We start from the raw sequence: 15,272 nt of genomic DNA on the forward strand, positions 1-15,272 counted from the left end.
GCCTTTTTCTCCCTGCAAGCTAGATGCAATTACAAACAGCCTTTCACTAGCGTATGTTTATAGAGATTTGCAGTGTATAAAATGATGAAAACTATTTTTTTTGGATTAACATGTTAAGCACTGAAGTTCTTTACTGTATAATTTGCAATAAGCCATATTGCCTTTTTCTACAATCACAAGTCACTGTTTTCATTACTGATCTAAATCGCCTCATCTGTTTTTATTACTGTTTTTCCTTATAATCCTTTCCTCCTTATTGTGATGATACACTTGACTTTCAAAGTCAGATTGTGCATGTGTATTGTGTTTTAAACACAGATAGAAGTTGTCTCATTAACATGCCTAGCAAGAGCAAAACCCAAAAGATTTTGTTAATGTTTTTTCTTAAGTCTGGTTATACTATCTCCATCAAAGTGACTATTAATATTCTACACACCTAGGAGCTCCACCAGATTGAGATTGTAGCACTCCAAATGTTACAGCAGTGAAGTTACGCACCAAGTCAATATGCGTAGGTAGTACTTAGATTTATCTTGAAGATGCTCTTTCAGTTTCCTACCAAGATTTCTACTCAGTTTAGAAGATAACCAAAGTTCTTACAGACTGCAAATGGTTGATCTATCTATCCTGGCAACAGGTAAAAACTAGCAAAATACAGTTTGGACTGGATTCAGGCATCCATAGACAAAAGCAAGAGTAGTACCTATAATGGAAAAGCTAGTCTCTTGCTTTATAAATAGATAGCAGTTGTTTTCGGTGCCTTTCAATTTTCCTTTTCATATTGTTGATAAATAAATGGTAGTGATGTTGATTAAAAAACAATAAATAAATTCTCCCTCCCAAAGAATGATTTATACCGTGCCTGTTGGGCAGCCAGGTAGTTTTAGAAAGTAATTATTAGGTGGGTTTGTTTATTCCTTTTTAGTACTTTGATTTTATATTTTGACCAAAATGAGTTCTTTTGCAATTGATTTCCGAAACAATGAAGTATTTAAAACCGAAAAGGAAAGATGTTTAACAAGTACATTACACTCAAATGCTCCCAAGCATAGTTTTGAGGGCGATAGCTCTAATTTTTCTGTGATGTTGTTTGCATTTGCATAAATTAGGTGTCATCTTGGGTTTTATCAGACTTTGGGCTGTATCCTGAATACACATGCATCTGTATGGCCAGAGAGTTCTGGTAATTAATAGTTTGGATTTTATGTGAAAGTCTTGTCTGAGAGGATGCTGCAAGTCAGTGTGCTGCTGTGTGCTAACTGGGGAGGTTACAGGTAAATTCATGCCTGATTTTTCAGAATACAAATGAAATTGTACCCTCAGTTGGGTGTGTGAACTCTGGTCTGAGAATCTGTATGGAATGTCACAGTAGAATAAAAGAATCTGAGTTTGCCTTTGAGGAACAAAATAGCCGTTCCCAGAAGTTACAGCTGTGGATTGTTCCAAACAGTGAAACAGATAAAGCCTTCTTGCTTCAGCAAATTTGGCTACAAGGAACGAGTTTAAAGTATTTGCTGTAACTACATTGTTTTTGAAAGATTTAGATACTAATTCAACTACTAATAATAGTCTGTCTTTTAAAACCATCAATCAAGTCTTTCAAATTTGGTATTTTACAATTGACTTTACAAAGGAAGTGCACTTACTCTGCTGCTATAATAATTATAATGATATTTCACATTTTAAAAGTTTTTTTTATGCTTAAATATCTTCAAATTCAGTAAAGGCTCTAATATCCAGATTGTTTGAACAGAAGTTTAGATTCTGTCCCTTTAAAGTACGTGCCAAGTCTTAGACACACTGTTGCTGTGTTGCCCTTTACCTACAAGCAGGTACTTATCATGGGCATTTGCAATTTGTGGATTTCTTTCAAGTGTATTTTTCATCTGGGTTGTGGTTGGGTTGTTGTTGTTGTTGTTGTTTTTTGGTGATTTTTTTTTTTAATAGAAAAAGTTAAGCTTTAACAGAAACAGCTAGCTGGCAATACAGTCCTCAAACCCGAGCTAAGTAATCTGTTCACACTTCTGATCACTTTGAGGAGTGTTCCTATATAGTTATGGCAAATGTCCCAACATCATCTTTCATATGCTTTTAGTGATCATCTGTGTTCAGCTTTCAGCCACAAAGGGCTAAAAGAACATTTCAAGCCCACACAGAGGCCGACGAGAGCTCATGGCTGTGTACAATTTGCAACAACAAGCTGCGTGTTCCCTGTTGCAGCAGTGAAGATGATTGGGATTTTATTTTTAAATATTTTTAGCATTATTCAAATACTACCAATAACCACCAGAAAAAAAAATTGGAAATCAGCAATTTTTTTAGTTCCAGGCTAGTAGAATAAATGATTTGGTAAGTCTATGAGAAAGTAGGAGGGTAATGGTGGACTGAAGATGCAGAGTTTTATTCTTAACATATTGGTGAACAACAAGGAAAGAAAAGTCAGCCCATGAAAGGCATGGCTTACCTTGTAAGCTTTTAATCTTTTCCCAAAGGCATGTCCTGCAAATCCCTTGAAGTCTGACATTCAGTGTTTTTTGCTACCCCATCTTTTCCTTCCCCTCCTCCAGCCATCTTCTTCCCCCTTCCCCCAACTTCCTATTAAAAGGAAAGCTACCAAGAGCTCGTAAGTAACAGGCTCATGCTTTCAATCAAAGGAGAGAGCTGAATAGCCTTCCACTCGAAGTGAGTTCAGCGGATCTAGAGTCAGGGCCCCTTCATTAATGAGAAAGGAATCTGTTCACCTTCTGAAATCTTTCAGCGCTGCCTGAACCACACAACTTGCATTTCTCAAATTTCTCGGCTGCACCCACACTTCCATTTCTCTCTTTCTTTCCGTCATCTCTTGAAAACCAAACATGCAAAGGTAATTTTCCTGCTCTCGCACGAGTAGATCCTGAGGTTCCTGAGCTTTATTTGCTCATTAGGAGATGCCATTTCAAATTAATTCCCTTCTTTCCCTGGACCCCAAAACCTTGGTTTCAGTGAAAAAAATTAGTTGGGCTTAGAATTATATGTGAGGAAAACTAGCATTTGTGTCAGGCTTGCAGGCGTGTGTTAAGTGCAGGTCCAAACATTGGTTTTGATTCTTAGGCTCAGAGGTTTCCACTCGGTTTTTTCACTCAAACCTCTTGTTTCGGTTCACACCAGCTGAGTTTTGTTTTGAGTTTGTAGGGGTTAGAACGAGCCCTGGAAACTCAAATGCAAAGCTCCGCTGAACAGCTGCTGTTCTCTCTCTTTGTCCAAACTATGTTATCACCTAAAATGCTAAAATAATCATCCTTACCTCCTGAAACTTAGCTTGGGTTTGGTGAAAACCTCATTAACCTAGCATGATACCTGCTTGGTTTGGGAGATTTTATTAGCTTTTTTTTTAAAAAAAAACCAAAACCTAAATTCTATATCATAAATATTAATATCACCTCAACACCCCACCACATCAGGTATTGTATATTTTCATACCACATGTTGTCAGAAATAGAAAGGCATTCTTTGTCATTATTTCAAAAATGAACATTTTTATTGTCTGTATCTGTGCTATGTCTATAATGGTAAAGGAATTGTTACTGTCAATGGAGAGTATAAACCAGTGAAGAAAGACATCATATATGACTTCTACTGGATGGCTCCCAAGCTGGCACAGAATAAGTATCCAGTTGTTATTCTATGGATGGTGTCACATGTAATACTTTGGTCTAGGGACCGATGTTTGGTAGCACTCCTGCTATGATCACATATGTAAATATAAATGACTTTGCTTGTTACAAGTATAGGGGGAAAATGTTTTGTGTGTGGGAATGTGAATTGAAAAGGAATAGGAATTGATAAGAAATTCATGCTTTATAGATTCAATGTAGCTGAGCACTGGTTTTGGTTTTGATAGTGTCTTTGACACCAGGCAGTTTCAGTTCTCATTAAAATATGCAACGGTTATTGTCAAAATTCAGACTAAATTGGCCAAATTTAGACTTCTGTTGGTCTTTAGATCCATTCCGCTTCAGGAGTTACCTTTTTCTACTAAGGCATAACTGACAGTGAAAAAATTTCTGTTAATTTCCCTGGTGGAATTGGGAGAAAAAGTCATAATACATAAGAAAGAGGAAATAATTTTTTGGTGTTTGAGCTGTTTATTATTTTATGTTTATAGTACGTACACCTTGAGGATATAGTGACTAAATGAAACTGAAAATCTGAGTGAAAAGTACCTAGAATTCTTGAATAAAAAAGACATAACTTGTCAAAACAAGCCCTGTGCAATAAAGATTTCTATGGGAGAAAAGAATGACTAGAGAATGCACAACTGGAGTGCCGTGTATGTGATGTTAATTGCTGTGGGTGCTGATTGCTTGCTAATTTAAATAGATATTGTGAGTGCTCAAAACCAGGGTATGAAGTGCTGGCAGTAGCTTTCTCTCCCTGGCAATCATGTAAAAGAATGCTTTGTGATTAGAATCACAGATACAGCTGTAAGATTGTAGGCATGACCAACTATGTTTCCATCTTCTCCCTTTCCAGTGTTGGGTTTTTTTTCCCCATGCCTAAAGTAACTTAATTGAGAGTTGAAAATAATTGGATCAGAATATAGAGATGAAGTGGAGGTCAGTAGTAATGTAGCAGTAAATTCAGATGCTGGTGCATTGCAAAGCACGTCACTGCAGCAAGCGACTATAAAATCTACCAGCGTGCCAGTTTGTTGTGACTCAGTCACTGGCACACGAACAGCCGATCAATTGTGCCTGGTGTCAGTGGTGAATATCCTTAAGGCTACATATTTGTGCTCCTGCCTGTGCCTACTCTTCCAGCTGTTCAGCGGCAGTGCCTGCTGGCACGTTCCGTAGCTGCCTACGCAGCAGAGGGGAAGTATTTGCTTTTGCTCTCGGGGCTTGTTTTTGTGCTAGCGAACATTTCTTGCCTTGCCATCATTTCTAACCAGGGAAGGGAGCAGAGCTGCTGCTTGCCAGGACTGTGCTCAGGGTGTGCCCCCCGACTGCTCCTGTAACCAGGCTCCTGGGGTGGCTGGTGTGCTCCTCTTGCCTGCCTGGGGAGCTCAGCCTCCCTGCCCAGCCTTGCGCCACAACGCTTCCCAGCCAGCTGTGCAGCATCGCAGTCCTGCTTGCTACTCCCTGCCCTTTGAAAAATTAAGAAATCAAAGCTTTTAAAGCACAAACCTCCTCCTTTCTCGTTGCTTGGCTCTAGCATTGCTTTGAAATGTAGCTAGTGTTCCCTTGTACTTCAAACAAGCACTGAAACTCTGGGTTAATTCTCACAACACGCCTATCACCAACTGATTTGTGTGTGTGCACGTGCACTTGCAGGAGTGCCTTGAGGCCCCATCGTGCAGCTGTGCCAAAGCAAGGCAGCAGAGAGGCATCAGGGCGGCAGTCCCTGGCCTCCCGGTGTTGCGGTGTTGCATGTGGAGAAGCTGAGCAAGGCAGACGTGGAAGTAGCTGGCCTGGGTCACGCACTAGATGAATCGTGGGGCTGGAAGGAGAGCTGGGGTGGCCTGGACCTTTCACCAGTTGCCACCTTCTTCCCAAGCCCCAGGTTTCATCTGAGCATTTGACTTCCAGTTTGCAGCCTTGTTTGATCTTCCCCCTCTGTAAAGCACAGCAATCGTTCAAGCCCCTGTGGTGCAATGACCTTCTTTTTTTTCAGGGTTTTTCCAGTTAGGCTCACTGTGAAAAACAAAACTCCTAGGCATAGCTGAAGCTCCTTGCAGTGATTAAAACTGTGCTGCACCCACGGCAAATGGCATGAGAATATTTCAAGGACTGCTGATCATGAACTGTTCTCTGCAGCTGTGCCCAGAAGAAGTTTATTTAAAACTTGTGCTCCTATTTCAGTTTTCTGAGAGGAGTGTTCAAGCTCTTTTAAATTCTGCCCAATAGAAACTAAATTAAATCATACTGTCATCTATCTTCTATATCCTTACTGTTTTAGAATCGATTAAAAGCTTGTTTACTGTTACGTGGGTTGCTCTGGATTTTCAGGTAGGCAAAGAATGTGGTCCTCTGAATTATTTAAGGTTGTGTTGGAACAGTTACCTATTTACTTTTATATTGCTACTAGATTTCAGAAAAGGCTAAAGAGGGTAAAGAAGGCCTGTGTTTATTCACACAAACAACTCTGCAAATCCAGCATTGCCACACAGGAAGGTCTGTCCTTAAACCAATTTAAAATTTGGGGCTGTGTGAGCCTTTGCCTTCTGTTTTGTTATTGCTGAGGTTAATGAGTCAAGGGTCAGGGCATTAATCGGTGACTATGGTGCAGAAAAGAGTTGCTAAACTTGTGGTGAAATAGGAGCTTGCTGTCATGGGAACAGAATGGGAAAGGCAGCCTTTGGGAAGAGCCAGTCGTACCAAGCCTGGGTGAGGGGGAGAGCCTGGAGAGGGCATCTCCGCCTGGAGCACTGATCTAGTGCTGATTCGCATCCACGCGCGTGTGTAGTCTGTATTTAGCCTTCATTTTTATGGAATTTTCTGGATCCTTTAACAAGGCAGTAGCTTGCTAGAGTCTGTTCCCTTAAAATCAAGGTCAGCCGTCAAATGCTTGATTATTGTTGCTTGGTCTGAATGGTGAGAAAGTACCAAGGAGTTAGGGTGAACTCGCAACCCCAACAGCATCTGAGGTGTTGTCTTTGCCCAGCAGTGACTGAAGCTCTAAATCCTGCTTTACTCAGTCTGCTGACAAGTTTGCTTTAGCACAAATAGCCTTTAAGAAAGGAGCTGTTAGCAGTGTGTACAACTCCTACAGCACAGGTCTGAGTGACGATACTGGAAGGTGCTGAGCAGATGTAATGCCCGTCAATTTGTTGTTATTAATTGCAAGCGAGGACTGCTTCATGCAGGTTCTCCCCTTTCATGCACTCAGCCTGACTTCTTTATTTCCTTTTTTCTTGCTTAATATGTGATCAAAACAGGAAGATGATGATGCTTTTGTAAAGAGATCTATCTAAATTAAGAGATTATTATTTATTATTCTAGAATACGCAAATCAAATTTCATGTTCTCATTCAAAGCAGAGACTCTTTTCTCCTGAGTATCACCAGTCTACAGGGAAAGCTATTGCACTTTAATATAATTCCTGAACCATTAATCACACTGACTGTAGTTCTGCAAGAGGCAAAGCTTTTAGTTGCTTACAGTCCATTCTTTAAACTTAAGCTATTTATTTTCTCTGCACCCTCAGTCCTCCCTTAAGACCTTCAGAAATGAAAAATGTAAGGGGATACCAGTTCCTTCTCTCATTTAAGTATGCAAACACTGTTTTCAAAGCTTTTTTTTTTTTTTTTTTTTTTTTTTTTTCTCTGTGGCAAAAGCAAGGTCAAAAGATGTGGCAGAAGGTAATATAAAATAATGTGTCCAAACTAGATTCTGGTTAGAATGTAGAAGCTTTCACTATGCCATCTGTTTTGTAGTCCTGAAACACGTACAGATGCCCCGTAGCACAAGTCAGAGAAACTGGACAATTGCTCTAATTTGTCCATAGTCTCTGTGGCTCCCAGGGACCTGGGCACAATCAGAGATAAATGGGGTCTGGTTGTACCCCACCTCAGCTTTGGCTGCTGCTTTGCTGTCCTAACTTGCCCATCTCCCTTCTCTACAGGTCCTTCTCTACAGGTAGTGCAGACTTACTCTTCTCATTTCAAATGATATCAAAGCTAGCAGCAGATGTTATTCAGTGTTACCTCTGCAGACATCATCTGCACATGAGGTAAATAATGCTACACCTCAAGGTGTTAACGGCTGTTCTAGTTTATTCTCAAAAATCCAGTTTGGCTAAAACGGTTGTGTGTATTACTGAGCAGCTTACAGTACCAGCTTTAGGATTCAGTTACTCTGTGTTATAAGACAGTCTATGACTTGGATTAAAAAAAAAAAAAGAAGTAACATTCCTTTCTGTTATTGCTTGGTGGCAAAAGCTGTAATGGGATGCCTATTGCTGATGATAAACATGTACAGTCCCTGAAAGCAAATGAAATTTTGGCCAGACTATTCCTAGCCTGTATTTTCCTAACTTTTTGCCCTTTGGTGGCTAAATTGTATCGGTGTTGCTTCTGCAGGTTATTTCTTTGTAAGAACTGTTTCTCATTTTAAAAAAAAGAATTACAACTTCTACCAGAAAATCAGACTTATTTTCAATCTGTTATTTTTCACTGTCAGTTTCCTAACCTATTTCCTTCCTCAAGGGACTTAAATATATTTAACTCCTAAATACAGAGATAGGCAGTTTTTCTTCTGTTTCTTTCCAGGATTTTTTTTTCGTAGTGGTGTTTTTTTCATGGGTTTTTTGTTAGTTTGTTTGGTTTTGTGGTTTTTTTTGTTTGTTTGGTTGGTTGGTTGCTTTTTTTAGTGCCTGTGAGGCTGGAGCCCTGGAGATTTCAAACTTCTTTCATCCTCCAAAATGTCAGAAATTTCAAAGAAGTGGGTTCCTGTACACCTCTTTTTACCTGCTCTACAGTACTCTTCAAATTTGTCTGGCAAGCTCTTTCTCTGCAGGTGAGAAGGGAGTGCAGGCAGGGGACACATTTATACCTTAGGCTCTGGCTGAAAGAGTCACTGGGGAGGGGAAAGCACCCCAGCACAAGCAAGTAATGCGTAATCCAAAAGAATGAGATTGCTTTTTGCATTGCCACCTTCTTTTTGTGACCTCCTTCTGAAGTTTGCAAAGTACCAAACTCATGCAGCTGAGAGCCAGCGTTAGGATGCCTTAGCTTTCTGCTGTTGTAGTGGAAAGAGACATTAGAAACCATCAAACAAAATCAGCTATGTCAAGTCTGTTTCTGTTGCAATCTGTGATCTATCTAGTACAAGAACTCTTAACCTTCAGCCAATGTTTCTTCTTTCTGAGTTACAAACCACCAGGTGACAGAGCTGGAGATTCTTGAAGGCTTGTGTGTGTGGGTCTAACATGTCTCTTTGTTTAGACCAGAAGATGATGGGGGGGTGAAGGGAAGCAGGGAATGGGAATAAATCCTACTCCTGGTAATGAAACCCAGCAGTGGTAATGAAGAGGCCAGCAATTGATAGGAGAGGAATGTAATTAAGAATGCTACAAAGGACAGCTGGGCCACATCACCAGATTAGTACGGAGAAGGGAACAAGGCAGAGAGCAGGTATGTGCTGGGGGGACAGTGGGAGATGTGGATGAGCTGGGAAAGTTAGTACCTGGAAGGGGGAATGCAGAGAAGAGGGTGAAGAGATAGAAACAAAGTAGTGGGGCAAGACCGAGTAAGGTGTGCAGTAATCTTTGACCTTAAAGCATTAAAGCTATTTAAAACTTGTCAAAAGTTATTTTCTCCACAAGTGGGTACTGCATATTACTTTCTTAGAGGAAGAAGGAAAGGTTCATGTTAATATGAACACAGAGTTCCAAGGCAAATGTCCTTCTAGATTTGTGCGATCTATTCTGGTTGAAAATAAATGGCTGTGTTTAAAACCAAAATATTTGTGTGCAACTAAATTGCTTATTTAATTTTTCAGTTGAACATTATATTGAGGAACAATAATTTTTTTCCCTTTTGGCCTGTGCTCAGGATTTTCTTATTTTATAATGTGTTGAGGGGTGCAGCTCTTGTACCACTTTTATTTTAATGTTGCTATGAGCAAGGGCATGGATGTAACCCACTAGAGAATATTGTTTGAAATCCAGGAAAGGACCTTTTAGATATTTTTCTCTGGGAGACGATGTCTACCATTCCAAGGAAAAGATCTTCTAATTCTGGCTGAAACCTCCCCCTGCAGATTTTTCAGCCCTTAGAGTATAAAAAACCCCAATCTCCTATTCTTGAGCAATCCTAAGATCATCAGCTCTTTCACGTTCTCAAGGTGCAAACCATAGGTTTTGGGTGTAAAGGCTGTTATTCAATCTTAATTGAAGTCTGCAGGGTAATAACCTACAGAAGAGATTCTGTAAAGCATGAAGATACATTGTTTGAGCTTCTTGAAGCTTGGAGTAATCTTTATCGCTATAGATAGGTGAATCTCTTTCAACGTAAGTATCCTAGAGTGTATTTAAGGCAAGTTTAATAAAACTGACTCCATAATCAGTTATTGTTCTTCCCTTGCTCCCCTTTCATTTTTAAAGTCTTTTTCAATGGAATGTTAATTACCCTGTTGAATCTTGCAGTAATATACAATAAGTTTCTTAAAAACCAAAACCAAAACGCTAGGATTATATTAAAAGAAATTCTACTCCTTTTTTTCTGTGTGAAAAGAAGCGTGACTTATTTAAGAACAAGGTGAAAGGAGCTCTTGGACTTAATTTTGAAGAAAAGTTCAGCAGTTGTGAAAAGGATCAAAGTGTAGCAACTTGGAATATGTATTTTCATAGTTACATATAGGTAATGTGATAAACGCAGTCATGATTCATGTCAAAAATAGAATGTACTGTGATAGGTGTAATTGTTGTACCCTGTGTAAATCTGGGACCTGTATCACAGTTGTGGTGAGTGGGCATGTGTGGTTCTCCTTTAAGACAATGTGATGGCTTCCCCTTCCCCTGAGGCAATCGAGGCTTGGAAAAGCCCTCCAAAGGAGATAAGGAAAGCGAAACCACACCAGGGAAGGCCCGAAACCATGCCGGAGAAGGCCCGCCAAAGGAGACAAAGACCTTGAGATTTGAAAAAGCACGCCAAAGGAGAGCCAATAGGAGGAGAAGGCGTACCCTAACGACCCAGTGGGGAAAGAGCAGGACGAACGTCCGGCTAGAAGAGATTGGTCAAGATCCAGGGATAAAAGATGCTGCTTTTAGGACTCAGGTGTGCGTGTGGTGGAACTAATTGAGTTCTCCGCCCACCCAGCGCTGTTTGTGCTTATTGTTTCTCAACCTAAATTGATTGAACCCCAAATACAATTGTTTTAATTGTTATCGTTTATAACAGTAATAACATTTATATAGAAGAAAATCCTAGGTTTCTTTTTTCTTTCTTTTTTTTTTCTTGTTACATTTTTTTTCTACACCCAGTGAAATAAAGTAAATACAGGATCTAGTGCTCTATTATGCCAAACTGGAATGAAATACACAATTCTTGTTCTGCTTCATGTTGCTGTATCCTTGAAAACATGCAAAAAAACTAATGTGGAAGCTCATGTTTTATGAGAGCTTGTGGTTCCTAGGCTATCACAGAGTGTGTCATCTTGTCTCAGGTGGTGTTACTGAGTGTGACAGATGTAGTACAATTTCCCTATGGCAAATAGGAATGTTTATTTTACTTATAGGATGCTAATTGCGTAGCTGTTGTATTTTGCAAAGCTGTGTGAAGATAAGGAGGAGGAGGGAATGCTTGGCAGAAAGGAAGAATCAAACTATAGTTTTGGTACTGTCAGAGGAGTGGGAGTTGTATGTGGGAGGTAAAGGCGTACGGAAAATGAGTGACATTACTGAACTTATTGCTCAGGCTCCTTGTAGATCAAATGTGCCTGCTGATGGTATTTGTAGAGTAGCCCATGTGTGAAAGAAAAAAAAAAAATGACCTTATACTTAAAATGGGTGGGTGGGGAATTTCTAGCCTCCATTCTGTCTAAAAAAACGCATACTTAGAAACTCAGAGTAATCCTTTGTGCCTTCAGAACTGTCAGTTCTGTGACACAGAAAAGCTGCACCAGTGAAGGGCATGTATTACGGCAGAAGTGTTTAATGCCAATAAGTAAAGCCTGTTGAAAGTGTAAGAACAGGTATAGGGGTCTTTAGCTATTGAATGCTACAATTAGCTGAATGCCATACAGCTCAGTTACACAGTTCTCTGAATTGTAACATCATCAGCTATTCTGCATGAGTGTAATATCTAAACCCAAACATACCGCAGAAGACAATTGATAGAGGCTCCACAAGGAGCAAACCTACCCGCTTTTTTATTTACTCTAAATTTTTGGTGGGTAAGATGGGCTAGGTGGTACTTTGACCATGCTGTTACTTACTCCAGTGAAACAAATAAAAGTATTTGATGTGTTATTTTCGTGTTACGAAGCTCCTAAAGGCTAACTACTGTGAAGAAGATAATATAATATTTAGTTGTCAAGTTTGGGATTAATGGATTAGGATGCATAGTTAGCAAAAATCAGCACTTGTCACATCTATGTGAGTCCCATGAGCTATAACCATCTTGAACATCTCTATTGTGCCAGTCATTTTCAATTTTGTTTCCTACTCTGCAGAATTTCCCAGGAGATGTGATGGGTCGGTAGCAGGCCAAAGAAGGGCTTCAGACCTAATCTAATCAATATTGTGACAAACGTAACCTAAGAGGATATGTCACCTTGGAATCCCAGAACATTTTATCAGCTGTGCTCCTAATGGGATGTGACAGTGAGTTTGAGCTGTCTACTTAGGATAGAAGAGAAGTTGTGCAAGGGCTTGTGCAAGGTTAGCTGTGTGACAAAGAGTAATCTAACTCCATGGCAATTGCAGTTAAAGGTTGAAACTAGAGGTCCTTACTTATACATCAAACAGAGTTACTTTAATAACCTTCATTTTCAAGTGAACCGTTTATGCACTTCGTTACATTTTTCGGCTCCTCTAATGTCATCTATATTAAAAGAGATGGTACCTTTTTCTGTTAGAGTGGGAAGATTCTGAAACCGGTTTCAGAAGCTGGAAAGCAGTAGTCACTGGCTTTAGATGTTATTCCAAGCAAAGCACTTTCACTTCAGTCCTCTGTAATGGTTCTGTATTTTATTTTGAATTGCCACTTTTTGCAATCACATATAACTAGATCACCTGTTTCACCAGTACATGACATTCCTATGAGACTAAAATAAATGACTTTTACTTCTTCTGTCCTGTACTTTGCTCCTTTAGTACTTGGTCCTAAATTTAGCTGCTATCTTGGTAGTCTTCACTGTTCCATTCTGGTGTGCAATCTCAAATTTTTGTGCTATACTAGTTTTGAGATGGCAGCTTTGCTAAAGATTATTTTTATGATAACTTCATCTTCTGCGCTCAGGATTGCAGATATCATTACCAAACTCAACAGTCTCTGTGCTTAGTTCTAATCACTCTAGTTTCTCTCCCCAGCTGAGATCATTGAGACCATTCATGTTTTGACTTATCTGTTGTCTTTATAGTTTCTCTCTTCTGAAGTGTTCTCCACATACCGAGATGCTACCTCTACCAGGTTACTCTCAAGGCATTTGCTTGCTCTGTCGCTTTAGCCTTTACTTTCCACATCAGGATGAGTGGTAATTACTATCAAAATGTTTTCGTGCATAGAAATCCTCACTATCATTTCAATATTGGAAACTTGCAGAGATGTTACTATCCTAACTATCAACGTTGGTCAAGAAGCTCTTGTATCTTACTCCTTCTCCTTGGGGAGATAACCTTTACATTATCTTGTGAAAAATTACCAGTTTCTTCTCTACTCATAATATTTTAATATAAAAAATTATATTGCTTGTAATTTAAGAGCAATTTTTTTCTGAATTTCATTTTCAATTCTTAAAGTTTTATTTATGAGGATTTCCATAAATTGCCTTGATATGTAAATAGCGGGGCAAAGATGCCTTATACTTTTTATTAATCCTGCAATTACATTCTGTAGGGCCTTTTTACTTTCCTTAATATGAAACTAAACCCTCCTCTCACCTACTCCTTTACATAACCAATGCAGTAAGAATTATGAACCTGACAGCTAAATCCAACTTTTAAATCCCAGGCATAGTGGCTATGTGCTGTTGCTGCTCACTGTTTCTTTCTAATAAGCTGTAAGCAGTGCAATATCTTATTAGTTAATTTGAAAATTGTTTCTCAAGGGATTGCATGGCTTATGTGCATCAGGTCCCTAACAATCTACTTAAAGCTTAAATTCACCAGACCGAGAAATTCAGTGTGGGATTGGATCTTATTTGCTGCAGCAAAAACATTAATTTCTCTGTAAAGTACCAGGACAGCTTTTTTGATCTAGCAGAAGCTGTACTGAAAACACACCTGAACCACATTTCCTGGAGATGGCAAATCCCATGTTTCTGAAAACAAGAATTCTCACATTGTAATTGTTTTTATTTGTAATATACCAGATCCTGCTGTTTTTTCAAGCTTACAGAAAACATTTTTTTATTCTGTTGAGTAAGCTAACAGAAGGTGTATGTTGCAATTCAAATGCCCTGTTGCTCTGGACATTTCAGTGTTCTTACTCTTTGCTTGTTTAATTAACTTGGAGGAAAGGGGACCGAGAACAAAATCTTTGAGACAAAATACTGACCTTTGACTCAAATATCTGCAACATGATTATTGATGTCGAGGGGAGCACCACCTGAGTCTGGGATGGGCTGACCCCAAATTCAAACATCCCTGGAGAGTTAACTGTGTTTAGGGCTTCTTGGTGTACTGCAATCACTTTAAACCTGACTGCGCAATACTGAAACCAACTTACGTGGTGAATATTCATTCAAATCGATGTGTGTCTCTTCTAGTATTCCATCCAAGAGGAAAAAAAAAATGTGTACCAAAATAACATGAAATATCAGCCTGTTTCCATTTCTCCACAACAGCATTATATAAAGCCACCACCACGTAATCTTCTTTGTGAATGGTACCAATTCATTATATACGATCCAAGTATGACATAAAACATGGAATAAACAGTGAATTTATAAACTGCATCATACTTTTAGATGTGCTTTCTCTGTAATGTAGTATTAAATTACTTTGACTGAACCATGCATGGCTAGATGTCTCTTGATGGCTGAACTGTGCCATCACTGCAGTAGCAATACCTAGCAGAGAGATGCTCTCGCTGTAGTTTGCCCAGAGGCATATATGCCTCCTAAACCACAAGTAGCGCATGGGAACAGGGCACAGCACTGTGCAGAACTTACCGAGGTCTCAAGGATCATGTCTTCTCACAGCTGGGGCACCCTGCACGCTGGAGTGCGTCCCTGCTTTGTGCTGCTGTGGAAGCGAAGAGCTGCTTCACACCTCCTCTTACACGTCTACGTTCAGGCGAAGCGTGCTGTGGACTGTGGTGAGCCCTGTGTTTTCCGCTACAATTATACCCCAGAAAAACTGAAAGTACTGCGGAAGGTAGTGCACAAGAGGAAATTCTGAGTCTCAGCCTTCCACTACGTAGGTGTCATGTGCTGAGCTGCCGGGCGGGGACTGGGAACTTCCACTCCTTGAGCTACAGCGAAACCAAGGCTGTTTTGCTGTTTTCTCTACATATAGGGTTATAGGAATTGACATGCTAGTTAAGACCAGTGTACAGATATTGCAAAGGAAAGGAAGTAGGTTTTGGACATTTCTAACTGGCTAAAGCTTTTAGCATTTTTTAATAATCT

At 39.6% G+C, this 15,272-nt stretch overlaps 1 protein-coding gene across 1 annotated transcript in view; it reads right to left on the minus strand.

Moving 5' to 3' along the window:
- The window catches only part of RASGEF1A (RasGEF domain family member 1A), a 54,163-nt gene extending 39,163 nt beyond the window's left edge, over positions 1–15,000 (minus strand). The window contains exon 1 of the mRNA XM_055795950.1: positions 14,814–15,000. Coding sequence (XP_055651925.1) covers positions 14,814–14,831 — 18 coding nt within the window. The 5' untranslated portion in view covers positions 14,832–15,000. The remainder of the gene's footprint in view (positions 1–14,813) is intronic.
- Between the last annotated feature and the right edge of the window lie 272 nt (positions 15,001–15,272).

The sequence above is a fragment of the Falco peregrinus genome, chromosome 1 (genome assembly GCF_023634155.1).
Source record: "Falco peregrinus isolate bFalPer1 chromosome 1, bFalPer1.pri, whole genome shotgun sequence".
Taxonomy (NCBI): domain Eukaryota; kingdom Metazoa; phylum Chordata; class Aves; order Falconiformes; family Falconidae; genus Falco; species Falco peregrinus.